The sequence below is a fragment of the Procambarus clarkii genome, chromosome 60 (genome assembly GCF_040958095.1).
Source record: "Procambarus clarkii isolate CNS0578487 chromosome 60, FALCON_Pclarkii_2.0, whole genome shotgun sequence".
NCBI lineage: Eukaryota > Metazoa > Arthropoda > Malacostraca > Decapoda > Cambaridae > Procambarus > Procambarus clarkii.
The window spans coordinates 16,530,016-16,553,236 of NC_091209.1; the positions used below are offsets into that span (position 1 = coordinate 16,530,016).

The following is a 23,221-nucleotide window of genomic DNA, read 5'->3' on the forward strand; positions in this document are numbered from 1 at the left end:
CTGCCATATACACAGTACAGAAACCACTTCACCAGCGACTGCCTAAAAATACTGTTGAGGGCAGTGTTGCTGCCCTCAACAAAATACTGTGTATGTCTTGAGTGAGCCCTGGCCATGCAGGTTCGAATCCTGGTAAGATGATTGTGATACATTGTAATGTGTACAGTAATTAGAGTTGGCATATGACAGTGCTATTGCATGAAGCAAATTATCCTATATTCCTTGCAATAAAGGATATTGCTACCCCCCCCCCCCCCCCCACAAATACCCCCTCCAGTGCCCTCTAGCACTTTCTCCATATCAACTCGGTCCATTTTCTGTGCAATATTCAGTACTGTAATCCTGCATATACCTCGCCAACACCTGCAGCTTTTCCTCACAGCCTTTGCACTGGTATACTCACCTCTTCCAAACTTATAACTTATACTGTGCTCCATTTTCATGAAGTTCTTACTGAAGCCATAAATAATATTTTAATTACAGTACTTGTAATGTTAACATTACTTTATTTATAAATTGTATAACTAAATTTATTAAAATGATATTTAAGTTTTAAATAAATAACAATTATATATGCAGAATACTGTATCATAAGTGACACATTAATACAAAATTTAAAATAGTTATTAATAAAATTAACAAATTTGTTATTTGTAATACTGTACAGTATAAGACAATTTATATAATTTAAATAAGGTATCTTGAGAAACATGGCAACTCTCATTGGAATATATAGTGTTGGAGTGTATACGAAAACCTTAATGCCTTATTCACCATCTACATTTTTATATTAGGTTGCTAAAAATAATTAGGAAATTAATTCAGGTAATAAAAGGAATGAAGCTTAATGGCAAGTGTTTTCTCTCGACAAGACAGAAAAATGTGATTTTCTGATTATAAATTGCAGGCCAGTGAAAAAAAGCATTAGGCATAAAGATGACTGACTAAAATATAATCAAACATATGACTTCACCTTACGTTTTCATTCGACCAGTGCATTACTGACAACTTTTGTTTGAACTACAAAGCTTCGCCCACGTATTACAAATACAAATTGTCAACACTAAACACCTAACCAATGTCTAAATATACACAATATGCTAATATATAATATTAATTTATATTTGAGAAAATTCCTATTTTGAATGAACAGCATGTTAAAATATATAAATGCGTCTTTGGGGTCGACCACTGGATGGAATGAACACAGACCGAGGACGAGTTGTCTACTGATGACCCTTTCCTAGGATGCAACCCACAACAATTTCCTAACTCCTAAGCATCTATTTACTGCAAGGTGAGAAGAGACATCAGGTGAAAGGAAACATACCCAAATCTCTGTCCCACCTCAGATTCCCATCCGAGACCACTTTGCTAATGGACTCTGCTAAAGTTTACTAATATGCTAAAGACAATATTCCCATCTAAAATGTGCATTACATGCATATTTCCAGCTAAAAGACAAAAATCACAGTGTTGATTGTAATAAAATGTTTCTTCTTGATAAACTGTAGAAAGATAAACTGAAAGAAAGATAAACTTTCTTTCTCCCTGAAACTATTTCTCCGAGATTTCTCCATGCAAAAGGGTGACATCAGATGCTGGAAATGTATTTGATCTACCAGGAAACCAGAGCCAAAACCTGACCCCATCTCACAGAGAGAGAAAGTGACAATTCATTACCCCATCGGGAAAGCATCTAGAAAGTGAAGTGTTACAGAGAATTGGAGAGTTAACAATGACTAAATCCTCTAAAGTGCCAAACAACTTCACAAACAATTTGCACAGAACAAGAGAAACATTCAAAATTAACACAAAACTCATAATACCGAATCTCACCACCAGGCAACCCGGCTTTCACACACAGTCTCTTCCTTGCCAGTTCTGGAGCTAATGAATGGCATATCGACTAACCAAGTAGGGAGAGATAGTCAGGGAGCCACTGGGGCTTATCCAGAAAGAGGCATTTCATTACATTCATTGCTGGGTTTCTGGAGGAGCCCCCAGTGGTTCCCTGAAGCTAACCAGAGAACAAAATGGGATTTATCATGGAGGAGAGGTGGCATGCACTAGGACAAAGAGAATATAGGCTGGGAAGCATAATCCAAGGAAACACATGACTAATTGGGATCAGGAACATTGGACAAATACTGGCCTGCCAGAACTGCCAAGCCTGAATATCAGCCCAAGACATGTTGGAGAAAACTGTGGTCAATGCCGTGTACTTGTGATTATCATGGGTCCTAGGGTTGATCACAGGCTGGCTAGATTTTATGACTGAGGATGACCTGGGAAATAAAAGCCTTAGAACTGGGGACCAAGGAAACAGGATCAACCAAAAAGGCATCCACCAAGGTAGAAATGATGACCCACAGATAGTGGTGAAGAGCTGTCACCAGACAAGTGATGCATCCCTGACTGGACTAACCAAACGTCAATCACTAATCGGACCCCCTCTGAAAGCTAGCAGACTCATTCTTAACCAGAAAAGAAGGAGAAGGCTGCAAATTGCCCACCAGGACTAAAAGAACAAAATTCATGCCTCAAGAGAAAAGCCTGAAACTCCCCAACCCTACAGCCAGAAGCAAGAGCCAACAAAATCACAGTTTAGAGAAAGGTATTAGGAGTTGAAGGGGGAAACATTAAAGAAGACTGGAAGAGGAAGCCCAATACCAAATCAAGAGACCAGAATGGCGCAAGAGGAGCATGAACTGGTCAGAAGTGAAAAGGCATGAGACAACTTACAGAACATGGCCAAAGAGGAGTCAGTGCCAATCACAAGCCACAGCAGCTCCAATTCCGAGTGATAAGAGGCAGTAGTATTAGGCACAAGATGTCTATCTAGAAATAACCACGACAAAAGGAACAGGACAGCTTTGCCTGAAATTTAAAACAGTGGTGAAACAAACACCAGGCAATCTCATACTGATGCCATGAGGAAAACACACTCCAGATGCGTAGGGCAGAAGAGGTCGAACCTGCAAAGTACATCGTTGGGCCGATCTGCTGAAAGAGGTGGATCATTAGTAGTGATGATCCAGTATCCAAACCTGCAAAATAGTGCCTGAGTTTGGATACTGGTCTAGAAGTGCTGGAAGGCTAGGCTGGCCATCAAGAAGCTGGGTCACAATCACCTGCGCCAACCTGGTAAAGACACGAAAAATCAGATTCACACCCAAAGGACCATGAAGCAGTAAACCTGATGCTCCACTACAAAAGCTAATCAGTTCCTGATTAGCTCCTAGAGTGAGTAGGGATGTGCCAATATACATCCTTGAGGTCCTGGGACACCATCCAAGCTGCAGCCTGTAAAATCAGGTTCACTTGAGGTGGTCACGTGGAAGGTTGGACATGGAACGAAGGCATTAAAACTCAAAAGAAGGATGTAATGTAGGTCCACCGAGTCCCTGTTCAGGACTGAAAACACCAGTACACTCGACCACACCTGAGGCCAACCAACCTGCAATGACCAGATGCAGAGCTGGGAAGGATACCTGCCCTGAAAGTCCTCACCCCAAGAAAGTGGGAGAAGACCGACCAACTCCACTGCAGGCCACTGGAAATGACCTGAAAGACCCACGAATTGTGGTTCCAGGAGCTGGTAAAATGAGTCAGATGCTTCCCTATGGTGGCATCAAAGGTTGAAACCATGAAAGGGTCGGTTGTATCACAAGCAGAACCGCCCTTCCATGAGGTGTAGTTGTGATATCTAGCAGAAAAGAAATTCGCAATAGGAAACAAATGGCCTGGGAATCTGACTCTCCTAAGGACCTACACCTCAACAGCAGGAAAGAACCTGCCCTATCAGACTGTTTCCAAGTGGGGTCAGAAACCCACTTCAAACCCAAGTCCAAGGATGGCTGGTGCTTAGCTTGAAGCAGGGGCACTTGCCATGTCTGAAAGACCCAGAACAGTAGTCTCCAGCAGGAAATCAGCAAAAGAACTGGTAAGGAAGACAGCTGCATACAGAAACTGGGCTGCATGGTAGTGGCATTTGGTACTATGAATTTTGCACAAATTTGTAATGTTTCTCTTGTTCCGAGTGAATTGATTGTAGAGTTGTTTGGCTTTTTCAAAGATCTGGTCTTTGATAACCCTCCAGTTGTCTGTAAAGCTTTATTGACTTTTCTGGATGGTTTCCCGGTGCAGTGGCGAATTGTCACTTGCTCTCTGTACCTCTGTGAGGGAGGTGAGAGCCAGGTTTGGGCTCTGGTCCCTGGTAGACTAAACAGAACTCTCGCATTTAATGTGACCCATTTCCATGGAGCAATCTTAGTGAGCTAGCTTTAGGGAGCTGCTGGGTGGTCAAAGAAAATATCCTTTGCTCACAGAAGAGTATATTTATGGTATGGAATAATAAACACTTGCCATAATGGTTTTTATGCCAGCAACTCTTTAGATCACAATACAGTACACATAGCAATAATTTCCATGTACAAGAGGCTAATGAGAAGGAGAGGGGATGTAGTTGAGGTATCTATCTGCCTGTATTATCATTCTTCTTGGTCTCTGTGCATAGGGTTCAACAGAGCAGAGGGGTGGAAGATGGAGGAGGGTGCCCTGGAGCTTCTGCTGTTGGTGTCATCACCATCATCAGCACCGTCATCCCCATCAGAGTGTGTGTCCCAGACTGTGCCCGCAACAAGACTCTCCATGTTGTGTCCAGCCAGATGGCGTAGAGCAAGGATCATGGGGTTGAAGGTGTCTTCGCCATCAGACAAAAGGTTTTCATAGTCCTCATTTGGTGTAGGAGGCCATAACTCCTTTTTCCACATTACATCCTGTGATCACATGATAAAAGTGTACTGTGGCACCGAGATCTCATTTATTTATATATAAAGGTATATTGTATATTTAAGGTACAATAGGTTGTATCAATACAGATTTTGGTAATTAACTTTTACAGTCTTGCAAGGTAATTAACACTATTTTGGGCCAGACCTTCCTAGGGAACGGAAAATCATATCAATCCTAAAACGGTTAACATTTCGTCCTCCATTCACCACCAAGGCAATATATGCTCAATTAGCTTACAAGATGTCAAGGTATGATGCAGCAAATTTAGAATTTTAGAGAACCATATACAGTACAGTGTAAGATAATACTATCCAGGTATTGTGTTTGTGGGTCCATCATCCACATGGATGTGTGTGTATATACTAACAGGCACATACTATATATATATGCCTATATGCTATACTATATACTATAATAAACAAGCATTTCTTCAGTGCTTCTGAAACTCGAATCTTTATTTTTGTCAAGACTATGAATCCAAACCAGCTTTATGTCAACCAGCTTGCCTAATTTTATATACTGTACAATATTATAGTTAATCCTGATTGTTAAAGAGTATCAAGGTGGGTGGGAACTCAAGGAGACAAAGAAATAGTCAAATAGTTGAAAAGGAAAATACAAGAATAGTTGAGAAATCACAATAGAAGGATGACAGAAGCAGTCTCATCATTCCTAATTCAAGGTCATGAAAATGGGAACAAGTGAAAGGAATGAATAAATTAATAAACATTAGAATTCTAGCCAGAGGTCAAGTGCATGGACTGTTTGCAATTCAGTGCTCATGTTTGAGAGAGGATGGACACTACATAATGAAAGAGGATCCTACCAGTGTCAACAATGGCAGAACCTAGTACAGTAGTAAATATGACACTGGACCTGTCATCTGAGACAGTCACATTAGCAAATATCAAGACAGATATAGAAACAGACAATGATGCTTTCCAAATGTTGCTTACATCCATCCAGCCAGTACTAGAGTATGCAGCACTAGCATGTAGGCCCCCCCCCCATTTCATAGGAGAATAAAAGAAAAAGTACAAAGGTTTTATACAAGATTAGTCCAGGTAGGGAGACTAAGCTATGAGGGCACACTAAGGGAGCTGAATGCAATGTCACTTGACAAAAGGACTAGAGTGAACACAGTCCAGTTATATAATCATAGTTTTAAAAGCCAAAATTTCAAGGAACAGAGAGATTAAAAAAACCATTGCATTAGCAGCAACAATGTTATACTGTAATAAATATGCTTAGCACGAGATACACTTGGCTCGTCAAAAATTACTATCCTATTTGACTATTTGTTGACATTTTCCTTAGACTACATAACTATGAATGAAAAACCATGTAGGCTTTTGTTTGAGTAACTAACATGTTTGCATAAACAACATATTCTCCCACAATACCAATTAAAACTGAAGTACCATATAGAGTAGCAATTTGGCCAATTCCTCTTTCTCATAAACATCAATGATCTACCAAATGCCATCCAAAACTAATACCGTTAACTGATGACAACCTTCATTTTCTCATATACTAAACCAGACTATAACCAGCCAAATTATTGTGTGTAATATGTATGTATGTATACATATCTCCAAGGGTACACTGTTACAAATTACATAGCACTAACATATAAACATTGTTATATTACAAGTAAAATAAGACAAACCACAAGGATTAATTAATGGATATTACAAACTAACTTGACACCTATTGCAAATCAAACACACCTTGAACTACTCATGGACTGGACGCATGCCCAAGATGCAGAAAGCATTTCCCCTCCGAACCACAACACTAAGGTATTGGAAGAAGAAACTTTGTCACTATGGTTTTTTTAACACTACTTTGTTTGTTGCCCAGTTCTTTCAGGAACTTCAGTGCACATTTACTCAATGAATCAAGGGTTTTCATGCCAACTGGAACAAAACTGTACCAATGTGCCAGGTCTCTATATTTGGTGGCTTTCTCTATTTTCCTGAAAGCAGCAGCACCACTCCCTTCAATTGCACTGTGTACTGTGTAATAAGATGCAGGTACTGCACTACTGTACTAGCCAAAGTGGAGGTGCATGTGTTATCTTGTTATCATTTGCTACCCTTTCAAGCAAGCATGGTGATTCCTTATGGACACTTCCAAGTGTCATAGGGTCTGTATAGGTGTGGGTTCTCTTCGTGCTGGGCAGCGGGCCTTGGCAAGGCTTATATTGATGATGTCACCGACTTCTCCATATCTCACAATCTTGCTCTGTGATTTACAACATATAAGACCATGATGGTCATATTGGTCTGCAATGCTCTTCTGCAGATGCACCTGCATTTGGTGATGATAAGCAAAGAAAATGGCTACACCAATACAAAGAGCATTGAGATTAAGAAAAGTTCCCAGGGATGGCAAATAAAAAGTACCTTGTACAATATTTGTTGCTTTTATAATTAGGAGACATACTTTGTTTTCCCCCAGATGTATTTTCAAGCATTTTTCAGGCAATCTTTTCCATTATGGAATTATCCCAGTGAACCTGTTTGAACTTTTTGGGCTGGTGGTCAAATTTCACAAATACTGTACACAAGTGTGGGTTTTTATCCTGTGTTATTATGTCCACGAGAAGACATTACCATTACTAATATGCAACAGTATCCCATTGGCTGACTACTTTGATGAACCTTGGATCATCATGAGCTCATAACATTATATATATATATATATATATACTATATATTATTATTAAAAACTGTAGGCATACTATCCCTAGTGACAATATTCAATTTATCCTTATCTCACAGTATCTGTGCCTGCATGGCATTCTACAACTCAACACTACCTTAGACATAATTGTTCAACACAAATCAGCTATTAGAACAATAACAAACTCCAATTCCAAACAGCATGCAGCTTCTTTATTTATATCCTTGAACATGCTAAATATAAAAGCACAACCCATTCTCAAGTATACTCCACACAGTATTTTCAAAACTCTGAAGTACAATATCTGACTTCAAATGCTCCTTAGTAAGCTCCAACAACTAATAGACACTATACTAGAAATAAGCATTTACTATACAGGTACTTATATTTGATGTTCCATAAGTCAAACTTGACCAAAGCAGAAATGCCAGGAAAATAAATTAAGGGGTCCTGAACTGTGGAATAACCTCCCAAATGTACAGTAAATGACCAAAATACAGTACAGTATATGAATTAAAAAAGAAAAAATCTAAATATTATCCAGCCTATTTAACTTCCACATCAATTAGCATATATCTCCAAGATAAATATACCAGTACAGTAATGTGTCATTACTTTTAGCTCTTAAAATATTATACATTTTACAATTTTAATAATTCGCAAACTCACTACAGTATCTACAACTAAACCATGTAGAATCTAAAATAAAGTAGTTTACTCTTGATTTTATTATTATTATTATTATTGATGCCCAAACCACACATCAGAAAATGGAGAAACAACGACGATTCAGTCAGTCCTGGTTCAATATCAAGTCGTGTGATAGAAGAGAAGAAGAAGGTACAGTACAGGCAAATAAATAAGGTAAGAGAAGAGAAGATGAGAGGTAAGAATAAGAGGAAGGTAAGAAAAAGAAAAGGGGGTAGATCACATTTGTTAAGGTTGTTAAGAAGGTGAACAAACGTGATCTGACTTTTAAGTTTACCCCTTTTCTTACCTCTCTCTTATTCTTACCTCATTCCATTCATTGAGGGTAGAAATAGCCTAAGCTACTTTATCCTTTTGAGATGTATCTTATTATCTCAAACTCACATGAACCTGAATCCCATTCTTACCTTTCGTCTTAGTCTTGCCATTTTCTCTTACCTGCTTCTTATCTCTCACTCTTACCTTGTGTATTTGCCTGCACTTTCCTCTCTTCTTTACGGTCTATTCATGCCAGTGCCACCTCTTGGATGACTTAATCTTTATTCACACGACTTAATAATGATCCAGGACGGACCGAAACATCGTGGTTTCTCCATTTTCTAATGTGTGGGTTGGTCACGTCTTCAGCCACATTATTGTCTACATATTATACAACCAATTAGTATGAACAGTGGAGTCTCCGCACTTACCTGATCCTCCCCCACCTGGTGAAACTGCTTCAGGTGTCTCATAACCATAGCGTTCAAGGCCTCCTTGGGGACGGCTGGGGGAGTGTCAGGCACCTCTTCCTTGGGCGTCACGAGCACACATAACTCCAGCACCAGCAGGAGCACCAGCAGGAGAGACCATGGAACCGCTACCTGCATATCGGAGTATTGAAAAATGTACTTCTTGTTGGTTTAAGGGTGACGACGTTTATAGGTTTAATTTAGATCTTAATCAAATATCAGTAGCCTGGATGTGGACATTTGTTTAGTTTTCCGGTTTATAAATTATAGTCAAGTGTTTGGCTTGTACTACTTACGTTGTTAATGGCCATAGTTATGGGGTATGGGAGGGTTGATGTGTGTGTGAAACAAGCTCCAGTCGAGTACTGTACTGTCCGTCTGGGGCACTGAACGGCCCGGTGTCACAGCACCCTCCACCCTGCTCTCCATTCCTTTCTTTTAATCTTAATTAACTCGTCATTTCCAGACGTCCTATGGTAATAATCATTTCTCTGTTTACTAGCACCTAGGCTGACCTTCCCAGTGATGCGCTGTAAATGGCACGCGCGTCTAGATGATGCAAGCAAATTATGATAATAATTAGTGAAGCGGGGAACTGTGAGGATCGAGGCTCTCGCGTGTCGACAAGTGATATGGGTTCCTCCCCCTGTGGGAGACCTCGGGTTACGCCCCAGTTGTATTACCGTCATGAGCAAATCCACAAGGGCCGTGACGAGGATTCGAACCTGCGTCCGAGAGCATCCCAGACACTGCCTTAATCGACTGAGTTACGACATGGTATTACTGTCATGTTTGCTGTTCTCCCTTTTCTTTGCTTGTGGTCAGTCTCGAGCCCATTGTTGACGTGACCATGTGCATTGAATTTTGTAACTAACTCATCAAGACTAACTTGCGCCCTTTCGAGCGTTCATAAGGTCGCTAAATGATGTACTGAATTGCCCGGACCTAACCTACACGAGGACTCACTAATAGAAAACGGGTCATCATGTTAAGTTTGCGAGACGATGTGATTTTTAGTACATTTGTTTTTGGCCTTATGCGATTTGTAGGTCAAAATGCGATGTACTATTTCCAGCAGCCGGATTATGGGTACGCGCTGGATATTATTATTTGCTAATATAAATAAGAACATAAGAACATAAGAACAAAGGTAACTGCAGAAGGCCTATTGGCCCATACGAGGCAGCTCCTATTCTATAACCACCCAATCCCACTCATATACTTGTCCAACCCGTGCTTGAAACAATCGAGGGACCCCACCTCCACAATGTTACGCGGCAATTGGTTCCACAAATCAACAACCCTGTTACTGAACCAGTATTTACCCAAGTCTTTCCTAAATCTAAACTTATCCAATTTATATCCATTGTTTCGTGTTCTGTCCCGTGTTGATACCCCCAACACCCTATTAATATCCCCCCGGTTATGTCCATTCATCCACTTGTAAACCTCTATCATGTCACCCCTAACTCTTCGCCTTTCCAGTGAATGCAACTTAAGCTTTGTTAATCTTTCTTCATATGAAAGATTTCTAATTTGGGGAATTAACTTAGTCATCCTACGCTGGACACGTTCAAGTGAATTTATATCCATTCTATAATATGGCGACCAAAACTGAACTGCATAATCTAAATGGGGCCTAACTAGAGCAAGATATAGCTTGAGAACCACACCAGGTGTCTTGTTACTAACGCTGCGATTAATAAATCCAAGTGTCCGATTTGCCTTATTACGAACATTTATGCATTGATCCTTTTGTTTTAAATTCTTACTAATCATAACTCCCAGATCCCTTTCGCAATCCGACTTCGCAATCACAACACCATCTAGCTCGTATCTTGTAACTCTATCATCATTACCTAACCTCAGAACTTTACATTTATCAGCATTAAACTGCATCTGCCAATCCTTTGACCATTTCAAAACCCTATCCAGATCAACTTGAAGTGATAGTGAGTCCTCCTCCGAATTAATTTCCCTACCGATTTTCGTATCATCGGCAAATTTGCAAATGTTGCTACTCAAACCTGAATCTAAATCATTTATATATATTATAAACAACAGAGGTCCCAGGACAGAGCCTTGAGGCACTCCACTTACAACATTTTCCCACTCTGACTTGATTCCATTTATACTAACTCTCTGTTTCCTTTGGTATAGCCATGCCCTAATCCAGCTTAATATAGCACCCCCAATACCATGAGACTCTATTTTTTTAATCAGTCTTTCATGTGGCACTGTATCAAAAGCTTTGCTAAAGTCAAGGTATACAACATCGCAATCCTTACCACTATCAACTGCCTCAACAATGCTAGAATAAAAAGATAACAAATTTGTTAAACATGAACGGCCATTTATAAAACCATGTTGCGACTCAATTATTAATTTATGTTTTTCAAGATGAAGACGAATTTTATTTGCTATTATAGATTCGAGTAACTTTCCCACAATAGACGTTAGGCTAATTGGTCGATAGTTAGACGCAAGTGATCTATCTCCTTTCTTAAAAACTGGTATCACATTAGCAACTTTCCAAAACTCTGGCACTCTGCCTGACTCTATTGATTTATTAAATATGGTTGACAGTGGGTCACAAAGCTCCTCTTTGCATTCTTTAAGCACCCTAGCAAACACTTCATCCGGCCCTGGGGATTTGTTTGGTTTGAGTTTTACTATTTGTTTAAGAACATCCTCCCTGGTAACTGCTAAACTCGTCAACCTGTCCTCGTCCCCACCCACATAGACTTGTTCGGCTGAAGGCATATTGTTAAGTTCAAATATATTTGTGTTATTGAATATGAGCGAAAAGGGTTCGATTAATGATTCAAGCACGATCTTTTCTTTACCCCTTATGTTCTTCATTCTGGAAGGAAGTTGAAAAAGTAACTCATTTACCATTTTATTGGTCCTGGTGTGTGAATGAAAAATGCTATTTGTCGAACTCCGGAGACATAGTGCATACATACAGACAGTGCATAGGATAGTGCATACACGGTGTGGGGTGTTACATTACATGCACCGTGTAAGATGAGGTAAAGTAAGGTGTTTACATTACATGCACCATGAAAGATGAGGTGAAGTAAGGTGTTTACAGTCACTGACATACGGGACAATGGGTATGGTGTGAGGTGGAAGGAGTCATGGTCTGGAGGATATGGTACAGCTATACCCAAGTGTACGCTGGCTGTACATAGTTGGACGAGTACTTGATATGTATAGAACCTCGTCTGTGATGAACAGGTGGGGATACTGGTGTTTACCTAATAGTATCTACGGGGGCGTGAGGTCTAGCTCTTCAAGTTAAAGTGCGTTTATTGAGACCAGAAAATACATCTCGAAGGGATAGAGTAACTTAGGCTATTTCTATATTTCTACCCTTCCCCCTCCCGTGCGTCTAGCTTTTTATGCCCCAACTACTAGCCTTGTTTTATCTGTTGCATTATAATTAAACTATTTTGACGTTTATATTCTCTGTCTAATCTGGCCTTAAAGTTGAAGATGGGTCGAGGTCGCTTCCACAACTCGGTACCTTTACAGGGTAAGTGTGTTGTAATGAACAGCTGGAGCTGCTGTGGTGCTGTCATAATGATTATGACAGCAATGAAGTGACTTTACTAATTACGATGGTGGCGATAATAATATGATGACGTTAACAGAGACGATACAACCGGCAGCGTTAATTATTACTAACGAATGGCGATGGATATTAGGCTTTAAATAATTGGCTTTTCTTCAATATTTGCAGTTGTAGCGGATCATTAGCTGATGGCTGGGCCACCCAGAGTGAAGGAACGGTGAACAGGAGCGAATAGTGAAGTAACGGTGAACACAGGGGAGATGGTGATGTCAATGTTGAGTTACGAAACGAATATAGCGATGGTACTACTTCAACCCATCCTCATGTTTTGATAGTGCTTTTTGTAACCATGTGGTCGATCATATCAATATGTAGTGATGGGGGCCCAGTAAGCCACTTTTTGTACTACTTTTATAGAGTCCGGAATAAAGCTAAAACCAAACTTGTATTCCTAGGCCTAATATAGCACATATGTGTACTAATTTAGGCTTCAGCGTGTATTAGGCTGAGGATCATTAGGTTTTATAAGTCACAAATATAAAAACTTTTCCAGTTTGTCTAAATTCAATACAACAAAAGTCTACTATCTACGGGTCTATCACGACATATTCGTACTTTTGACCACATTACTGTAAGTACTTTCATTTTAGGAGGATGTGCTGTAATATTTGTAACAATAATGATGGTGACACTAAAGGTGCTGCCGATAATGATAGTGAGTGCGATAATTGTGACCATGATGACAATGCGCCAAAAAATCTAAAAACGCATGAAGCCGTTTAAATTGCTAAAATACTTCCAGGAAAATTGCTCATATTTCCGCCCGCATTTATATTGTAGCGTAACTAAACGATCACACGTTCAAAATACTCAAAGGAATAAACCAGCGCACACAAGGACAGACTATGAAACCTGTTCTCGCGAAATGCGTCACATTTTGACGTCAAAATCCCCAACGGACATAAATATAATGTACTGTAAATCCGGGTATGGTCGTATACAAGACGATTCGACAATTGTCGGTTTATGTTCGTTAAAACCGTTACGTTGTTAGGTTGGAATGTATTAGCTTAGGTTAGGCAGCCTTAAGCTCGGTTGGGTTGGGTTAAATGAGGTTGAGTAAGGTTAGGTAGGTTTTATAGTCCGTTGTCAAGCCGTCTTGTGTAGGATATGACTTTTGTTATATAAATGGAAATTTAAATCATAGCTACTCGTAAACAATCAGGTTTCTTATGCGTGGATTGCTTGGTTAGGTTTGGTTCGGGCAATTTGATTTATTACTTTATTTTATGTCCGTTGGGACAGTGGCGGAGGCGGACCACAAGCTATACACAGTCTTAAGCGTAGGCAAGAGCGCAATAAGTTCTGAAACTTGCGCACCACTGTGATAATTATTACACGTGCTTGATAACGTGCTTAAGTAAACTTCACTAAATTTGATAACTTAAGAGTTACTCCTTTATGGCTTGTGTTGTTTATCTGTGTTACTGTAGATGGCAATTTAATTTACTGTATTAGTCTATTAATTACTTTAAACTTACTTGTGGGTCTTATTAACACATATTACAATTCCTGGCACATTTCATTCTGCTTATGAAAGTACTTACTTTGATTATATAAATGCTTGATTATAATAAAAAAAAAATTCACCATGCTGCGTTTCGCTCAACCCTCATTTATTAGTTCCCATATCTATTCATTTATTGAACAAAATACATCAATAATATAACACGTTACAATGCCACAGTAGCGACAGAGATCTTTGGCCGATCAGCGTTAAAATAGTTTTGTCATTTAGAGAAAAGAACTCTGGTTAATTAGATCTCCCAGCTGGTACCACCACCACCACCACCGCCTGTCATTAGAAGCTTCCAATGTCAAATAAAGATTTCTCTCCTAGAGCTTAAGTTAAAGATTTCTCTCCTAGAGCCTAAGTTAAAGATTTCTCTCCTAGAGCCTGAGTTAAAGATTTCTCTCCTAGAGCCTAAGTTAAAGATTTCTCTCCTAGAGCCTAAGTTAAAGATTTCTCTCCTAGAGCCTAAGTTAAAGATTTCTCTCCTAGAGCCTAAGTTTATTAGCGCAGCTGGCTAACTGATACCTCTGGCTGGGTGGGTCCCGCCTCTCTCGCACCAGCTGGTGTATCAACACTTGCTAAACAACCGCCCCCCGACCGTGACGTCACCAACCGGACATAACAAACGTGGTGATTGGCCCCTTAACTTCCGACGTCATCATCCGGTTCTACCAATGGTGGCGCACGTTAAGACTTTGGTCTTTGGTAATGTTGCTTGATCGAGCGCATCTAAGGTTATTGTATAAGGACGAGTCGTCTGACGCGTATGATCTACTCGAGATATGTTGAGTTACGCAAGACTAATTTGAAAAGGGTACAGAGCTCATATTCTAAATCGCAAAGGTTGGACATTATGACAAAAAGTTGTTTCTGTATTGTGACCGATAGCGTAGCATCAAGGACATCCACGCAGATGTTGGAGTGTTTACTCGTCGAATAAATATTTATATACTAAAAATAAGCTCATACCATTTTTACTAAAGCATTGATAAACCGAATGTAACGTTGTCTACAACACTTCATGTCAAATAATAAGTCACTTGACTGGTATAGTGAAATTGACAAATGTACCCTATTACAAGCAGTGTTACCAGAAAGGGCAAATTGCAAGTTAAAACCAATTGCAATTAATGTCGATATTTAAAAAAAAGCCAACCTGAATGGTGGAAATGGCATGAACGTCAAGTGTGCGACGTCATGAAACAAAGCGTGAGCATCATGTGGCAAGGAGCGTGCATGTAAGGGTAGGAAGGGTTATAGAGGAGGACGTCATCGTACCTCAGGCGTGAGTGGTGGCGGTGGTGGTGGTGTGGAGGACGGCGGCGGCGGCCAGTGTGGCAAGACGCGGTGGCCGGCCGCCTCGTGCGCTCCACTGCCCTCCTACACGCCCACCTGCACCACCTCCCATCCGCTGTGCTCCTGCTCGTGGCTCGCACGTTTGGATTACTCCGTGCGGTGGAGTTGAAGTCTAGCAGCCTAACGAGGGAGAGGCAGCATCCGGGCTGCTCAGTCACGACTGTGTAAGTGTGTGAGAGAGAGAGAGAGAGGACCATCTCCAGAGTGGTCAGATGGGTCCTCGGGTTTTCCACCAAAGGCAGTTGCACATGTTGATATGACGAAACAGTTATACGAAACGTAGTGAACTTGTGGACGACAATGAAGAATTACATGATAAATAATTGCATACAAGTAGTGTCAATGCTACATTTTTTTTCTAGGTGGTGTTGCGTTGGCCTGGATGCTATTGAGAAGTGAGAGCAGCTTTACGCACTCTCACTCTGGCCGCCAGGCATGGCGTGTCCCTTGTCCTGTTACTGTGGCCTCATGTGCCGCTGCGGATGCATACCCTCGCCTGAGGTGCCCTCCATGACGTCCGGCGGGTCTGGTGGGACTCTGGGCCGTGACACACACCGCAGCCACATAGTCTACATTCTCCTGCTGGGGGCTGCAGAGACGGGAAAATCTACCATCATGAGGCAGATGAAAATCATCGACAGTGGCGGGATGTCTCCGGCCTCGCTACGCTCCTACACGCGGCACGTGCTCGACAATGTTCTCACGTGTGTCACACGCCTAATAGCGTCTGTTCAGGAAGCTGCCATTCCCTGGAGCTCGCCCGAGGCTGCACACGCCGCCCACACTTTGGCAATGGTAACGCCCGCAGACTGGGGCCTGACTGAGGACGATGTGAAGCCCGCGCTTCTACCTCAAGATCACGCACACCTCATGCGCGTCCTGTGGGAGGACGTAGCGGCACAGGAGTGCTGGCTGCGAGCCAACGAGTTTAACCTACCAGACAGCACAGCCTACTACCTGTCAGCCACGGACCGTCTGGCGCAGCAACCATACCTGCCCACACAGGAGGACGTCCTTCAGCTGCGCATCCCCACGCGCGCCGCCACCGTCTACGACTTCCACGACAGAAATTGGACCTTTCGTATAACGGACGTGGGGGGTCAACGAGGAGAGAGACGGAGGTGGTTGCGGCTCTTTGATGAGGTCAACGCTATAATTTTTTTGGCGGCGTTGAGCGAGTACGACCAGACGTGGAGTCAAGAGGAAGAGGACGGCATGAACAGGCTGGAGCTGTCGTTACTACTCTTCCGAGAGACATTGAACTACCCTGGCTTTTCCAAGACGAGCATCATCTTGTTTCTAAACAAGACTGATGTGCTACAGAAGAAGATAGCCAGGTCAGACCTTAGCAAGTACTTCCCCGACTACACGGGCCCTCGTGGGGACGCACGCAGCGCCACTGACTATATCCGCAACCGCTTCGTGACCTTTGCAAAAAACAGAGACAACTTCTTCTCTCACGAAACTTGTGCCACAGACACAAATAAGACCAGATTCGTTTTCGCCGCCGTCAGAGAGAGTATCTTGTGGGACAACATCAGACTTTTTATGGACCCGTTTCACACCTGACGTCTGATAGTAGTCTTGCAGCACCAGGCCTCCGAAAATTGGGGTAGTTCAACTAGTCTGGACTCTTACAGTCATGGACGTAGCCTCACAGGTCCTTAGTAACCAACCTGGTTTTTATCGTGGTAGCTACCGGTATATCTGTGAGAACTAATTTAGGGAACCAGCCTAGTTTTTTAACTTGGTAGCTCCTTGCATAGTTGTGAGAACTTGTCAGTCAAGTTACAAAAGGTTAAAGTACAAGTTAATTTATACGGTGGAATATGTGATGTTTAGATTTTAAGAGACTTGGAGGCCAAGTGAAGCAGAAATGCTGAACAATGACGTAGTAAAGTGAAAACTAATTTTGTCATAGTACTTTTATCCGTGAAGCAAGAAGTGTTTGCAGTGAATATTTAATTGCAAGTGGTTTTAAAGTTCCATTATCATGTCGTTAGTAGTGACGATAAATGGTATTGAATGCCTATCATGTGTGTGTGTTTCTCCAGTAATCATACCTTTCCCACTCGCATATTTTATACATGATTTCACAAATGAGATATTTAATTTATATGTGTGATTAACAGTGTTCATGATTTGCACAATTTAATCACCTATTTTTGTTGTCACCCATTTAAAAATTTAGTGCGTTTATATTTAAATTGTTCACAATTCAGTACTACGACAGTTTAATAAGGTTTAGTTTCAGTTCGTTAATCTCTTAGATATTTATGAATGTGGCTTATGTAAGTGAGGTCGAGTATAGTTTCCATAATTCTTCATTTTCAGATGCTCTTCGAATATTCTTCCATGATATGCCACGCTCGTAATTATTTATTGCATTGTGAAAAAAGGTGGTTGTTTGGTGTGTATAAATGTTAATATTATGCAAGAGTAATAGTGTCAAAGTGAGGAAGACAATGTAATTGTCAGTGCACTAGATGAGGTGAGAAAGGTCACGTTTTAAATTAACAAATGTCACTGTCATAAATGTACAAATATTACTACTCACAAGGGGTGGAATTTAAATGTCCCGGTGCTGAGGACTGAGTTTACGTTGGTGTGTCGAGTCTGCTGTAGGTTTGTGAGCACTTTGTGGGAATATGACAAACGCTGAAACGGTCTAGTGCAATATTGAGCACTGCTTCAGACAACATAATTACAGTACAAGAACAACGGAGAAGCAGCCATGGCTCAAGGCAATACTGGGATCAGTCGAGGTTAAATGACAGTAAAAGTCCTGCCAACGATATTAGTTTCAAGCTCGTTCTCGGATTTGATCTGGTCGCTTGTACAATTTCAGCAAAAAAACAAACTAGTTGTGCCCTTACAATGACGCGACTGCTACACACGACCACCAGGGTGCAGGTGTGGCGTTGTATACTCTCAGCTCAGAACTGCTGAGTAACTGACCTTCAGGAGGGGGGTGGAGCTGCCTACCAATGATCTTCCTGCCAATATTACTATTCAAGTGAACGTAATTGTCAAATAGTTGGAGGCGTAAGTGCCGTGACGTTAGAATGAATAGGGTGCTGGTGACGAGTTTTAATCGTTGTTGTTGTTTTAGATTCAGCTACTCTGAACAAAATTTCCATGTAGCAACGGATTCTATCGAGACCGTAAAGAGTGTTAATCTTACACTAACGTTTATATTTGAAGAAAGCAAGCAACACCATTGTAGGGTGAGACGGCCATGGAGAATTGATGCGTGTTAACATAGCTAGTTGTAAGCACATAATGATATTTGTCATACTCCTTCAGTAATGAAATGTTGATAAGTTTTGCCTTCACTTTAATTAGAAACAACTGGTATTAACTATTTGGAGTTACTTAAATCTAAGCAAGGTGTAATGTGTTATTATTGTGACATTTGTAAAAGTAGTATCGCTTAATATAATTGACTAACGGCGTGTTAAACGTACAAATATTTTCAGTATTATTTTGTATTTTACCTCAAACCAGTGCAGTGCATTAAGGCAAATTGTGGGGCGGTCGTCTTCTGTGTCACGATGTTCATCTTGTGTAAACAACTGATGTCCAGATATGCTCGAAGTATGTTAGTGCATCAACCAAATACACTATAGTTATTTGAGGATGGTTGGTATGACCCTGCGTGCTATGGTAACTGCAGGATGTCCATTGCCAAACCCCTTCTCAGGTTTGAGTAGTATAAATGGAACGATGGAGATAACCTACTACGGTGACAATAAAATGAAATTATAAATATTGACGATAACATTATAGCAACTTGTGTTTTTCTATTTTTGTCTTTAAAAAAAATGTGCGTTTTAACCTAAAGAACAGCCTAACCTACCAAAGGGCATGCCATTTGGTAACGCAAATCACTTTTTATAACGGGGTGAGAATTGCTTTAGCTACCTCATCCCTTTGTGTATTTATACCTCAAGAAACTTATTTCAATTTCAATTCTTTTTATTTCCCACTGTCAGGGCATGGAAAAAAAAGAGAGATACTCTGGCTACCACAACTTCCCAGTCTAAGACCTGGACATTGCTCGAACATCAACCAATTCTCTCTATTTGCCAATCTTTACAAAAACACAACTGATTTGCTTAACCACAAACGTACGAGTTTTGCTGGGGACATAACCAAAGTTGCGTTGCCTCGAATGATTTAAATTAGAAAGGAAGCCATCAGCGTGCATTTCGTCTTCCCAAAACACATTCATACACAATTTAGATTTATACTCCGTCACTCAATATATTACCCACAACCGTTGGGAGGGTTAATGGCTGGGTAGTACCAATAACAAATCACGTGCCATCATATGTGACCTATCGCCGAGGCCTTCCACCTATTACCGTAATAGGAAGTGTGAAACGTCCTTGGCTTGGTTACGCATTGGCCACACAAGGTTAACCTAAGCCGTTGGAACTTAATGGAATGGAAACTTGTCCCACGCTGTTCTAATTGCACTGTTCCGCTTACAACCACCCATGGTTATAACTCCCTTACAACCAACTCCCATGGTTGAATGTTCTGATATTCAGGATGACCGGAGATTTTGCTTCTACTCGGCACGGGTCTCGACAAAAGCCTCAGTGAATCTGAATCCTCTGATAGAGATCGGCTTGTCTCTTTCTGTTCCCATACTGGCCTCTGATAATTACTTGTCACCGTTGAACATTATGTGTTCAGTTGCACAGCAGGAGACCCATTTCGATTTCAGACTGAAGCTTACCATTGTCTTCTACCGAAACAATGTTTATGTTTAATTTATTAATGTTTGCGAAAGATGACACGGAATTGTGATTTGTTCTTCATCCATCGACAAGGATGATCAAAATTAACGGTACGAAAACGGTGCTCTGTGCACTTCAGCTTGTGATTGTAGAGACTGGATTTTATTTTAAAACTAAAGATGGGTACTACTACTGTTTATATTGTGAGGACCCATAATATTGGAGAAGAAAATTAGGAACATTCAGGGAAAATCTTATCGTTTGTCTCTGAATTAGGATGATAATTTTCCTTAGCCACTTTCCTGTCAGGGACCTGACAGCTGAGTGGACAGCACTTCGGATTCGTAGTCCTGAGGTTCCGGGTTCAATCCCTGGTGGAGGCGGAAACAAATGGGCAGAGTTTATTTCACCCCGATGCCCCTTTTACCTAGCAATAAATAGGTACCTGGGAGTTAGACAGCTACTACGGGCTGCTTCCTGGGGATGTGTAACATAAAGGAGGCCTGGTTGAGGACCGGGCCGCGGGGACGCTAAGCCCCATAATCATCTCAAGATAATCCCATTTGCTTTTTATTTATATACTGAAATGGTTGAGTAGGATTACATGGTACTTTACATATATGCCACCTTGTGCAAATAAAAAAAAACTCCAATTCCTCCGAGGTGGTGCGTGTGTCTAAGGATACAGCATGCATGTCCCTGTCGGATACCGTAATGCTGAAGTGCTGGAATAGAAAACTGGTCACTCTGGGGTCAATTCTTCCCATAAAAAGCTTACCGTCCAACTTATTCCTAAGCTAGAATACACTTTTATCCCAAAGCTTATTGTCTCAACCTATCTGCATGAATCTGTAGCATTGTGCAAGACCACGAAATTTATTTATTTTCTGGGTCTTCCTCCATGCAGCTGCAACACCACCATGTTGGTTTTACAATACCAGAGACAAATGTGTTACCCTACACCCCCTGCATGTAGCCCTTCACGGGCATCCTAGTGACCCCCACCTAGATGCCTCAGACTCATTTAGTTTAATATAGATGAGGTTCTCGTACTGTGCAATCAAATTTGGAGAGGCTTATCTTAATAATGTTGCTTTATTTGTATCTTCTATACTTTCCTACTGGCCTACGACAATGAGACCACGTAGGCTTTTGCTATACGGCAGATACATTATGAATGATCTTGATAAATTAATGAAATATATAAATTAATGAAATATATAAACGCGCGCGTATAGGTGGAAACTTCTCAAATGAGAGCATTATATAGAAATTAATGTTAGGTATGAAAAAAAGTAGTATGAACTAGGACGTAGAGACAGGCCATACACGGGTTAAAAATATTTTTTCGTCACCCCAATGTGCGGGAGTAATTATGTCAACTGAAGGTGAAGAGGCAAGCCCGTTCGTACCCACACGCTCGGGAGTACTTTCGGGCACTGTACACCATAAATGTTTGACCAGTTCTAGAATATTAAACTGAATAAAGCTCAAAGATATGCTACCAGACTTGTCCCAGAACTGAGAATGAGAAATAACGGGGAAGACATGATCACAGCTTAAAAAGTACTACCCTCGAGAAGCGATAATACGAACAAATATGGGAGGAGGCATGGACGCCGGGTCACATGGACGCTATCAATATAAGTAACGGATATTATAAGGCACTTCCTCGTTATCAAACGTTGACACGATAGAAGCCAAGTGATTAGGAAACATGTACTGTATACCAACACTGTATTAAAAAGCTGAGCCTAATCTCCATCACCACAGATATTCAACTACACATCTATACAGATATCGGTAAAAATGGTAGAATTTGCTGAAACATGCCACTAACGGTAACTCCATGGGTTGTCCCACTTAAAAAAAATATAATATACCCTATAGCTACAAGCATGCCTTGGTACATACAACTTTTTATTGCCTTGATAAATATTATCCGATTGACATTTATTGTAGTCAAAGGGTTGCGTGTGGGCGGGACGACCAGCCCGTCACAGTGAGGGCGGGACGACCAGTCTGTCACAGTGAGGGCGGGGCGACCAGCCCGTCACACTGAGGGCGGGGCGACCAGCCTACACCGCGCCACCATGGAGTATTATTACGCGTATAATTAACTAAAGATACTGACAATCAGTTCCACAAGCGCAGCTATGCGTGTGACAATTGTAACGCGAAAGAGGGTAAAATAACAGACTAATATAACCTATAATAGTTGTTAAAAAAATGTTACCAACCGATATGACATCAGTAAATATCAAGTGACCGAAATTAATGACCAGTCATGATGTACTACCTGCATCTTTAAAGTCCAATGGAGGTGTTGTTAGGAAGTTTCATTATCAAAGGCAGAAGCTTATTACTCATCGATATAGCGGACAAAATACAGTATTATTTGTCTCTCGTTATACTTGCAACATTTGTTCTTCAGCATAAACGCAAAGATACGGCGTGTTTAAGCGTATTTTTAAAAATTAATATCAACGATGTGGTAAAAATAAACTAAAACAAAAATAGGCGACCACTACAACTATGTGACTTGAACGACTTAATTTAACAATAATTCCTATGGCAATGTCTGCTTGTCGTTTAGCTGTACAATTTAGGTCCTAATACGACCCCGCGATAACGACACACACACATATATACTATATATTATATATATATATATATATATATATATATATATATATATATATATATATATATATATATATATATATATATATATATATATATATATATAATAATAATATTGGCTCTCCAGTAATCGCTACATATAGGTGACTCAGCTCTTAACCGATGTCGTTGCCTCTTAATCTGGAAATGTCAAGAGTTTTCTCGACTGGTCAGTAAGTACGGGGACTTGGCCGCAGTGTGGGGCACCGCCCGTGTTGGAGACCGTGTTGCTTGACACTGGAGACCATTGACATGATTGATTGATAAAGATTAAGTCACCCAAGAGGTGGCACGGGCACGAATAACCCGTAAACCATTGACAACCTCACAAGGCGTCAAGTATGGGATGGAGTGGCGTGTGACC

The 23,221-nt window shown here is 40.9% G+C and overlaps 2 protein-coding genes across 2 annotated transcripts; one reads left to right on the plus strand and one right to left on the minus strand.

Annotated features, from left to right (window-relative positions):
* Positions 1-4,364: 4,364 nt before the first annotated feature.
* On the minus strand, positions 4,365-9,567 carry LOC123766771 (uncharacterized). The gene is made up of 3 exons (XM_045756128.2): positions 9,218-9,567; positions 8,883-9,053; positions 4,365-4,781 (listed from the first exon to the last, which is right to left on the minus strand). Exons 1-3 carry the CDS (start codon positions 9,230-9,232, stop codon positions 4,494-4,496), a joined length of 474 nt encoding a protein of 157 aa, XP_045612084.2. The 5' UTR covers positions 9,233-9,567; the 3' UTR covers positions 4,365-4,493.
* Positions 9,568-15,352: 5,785 nt separating this feature from the next.
* Positions 15,353-19,399, plus strand: LOC123766769 (guanine nucleotide-binding protein subunit alpha-14). Its single transcript, XM_045756126.2, has 2 exons — positions 15,353-15,591; positions 15,790-19,399. The coding sequence occupies exon 2, from the start codon at positions 15,863-15,865 to the stop codon at positions 16,994-16,996; it is 1,134 nt and encodes a 377-aa protein (XP_045612082.1). The 5' UTR covers positions 15,353-15,591; positions 15,790-15,862; the 3' UTR covers positions 16,997-19,399.
* The last annotated feature ends 3,822 nt before the right edge of the window (positions 19,400-23,221 follow it).

Bases quoted from the DNA above. Each gene is read 5' to 3' on its own strand.
- LOC123766769 (XM_045756126.2), top strand. From the start codon at position 15,863: ATGGCGTGTCCCTTGTCCTGTTACTGTGGCCTCATGTGCCGCTGCGGA.
- LOC123766771 (XM_045756128.2), bottom strand. The intron at 4,782-8,882 runs GTAAGTGCGGAG...ATGTGATCACAG, and splicing joins ACCAGGTGGGGGAGGATCAG to GATGTAATGTGGAAAAAGGA.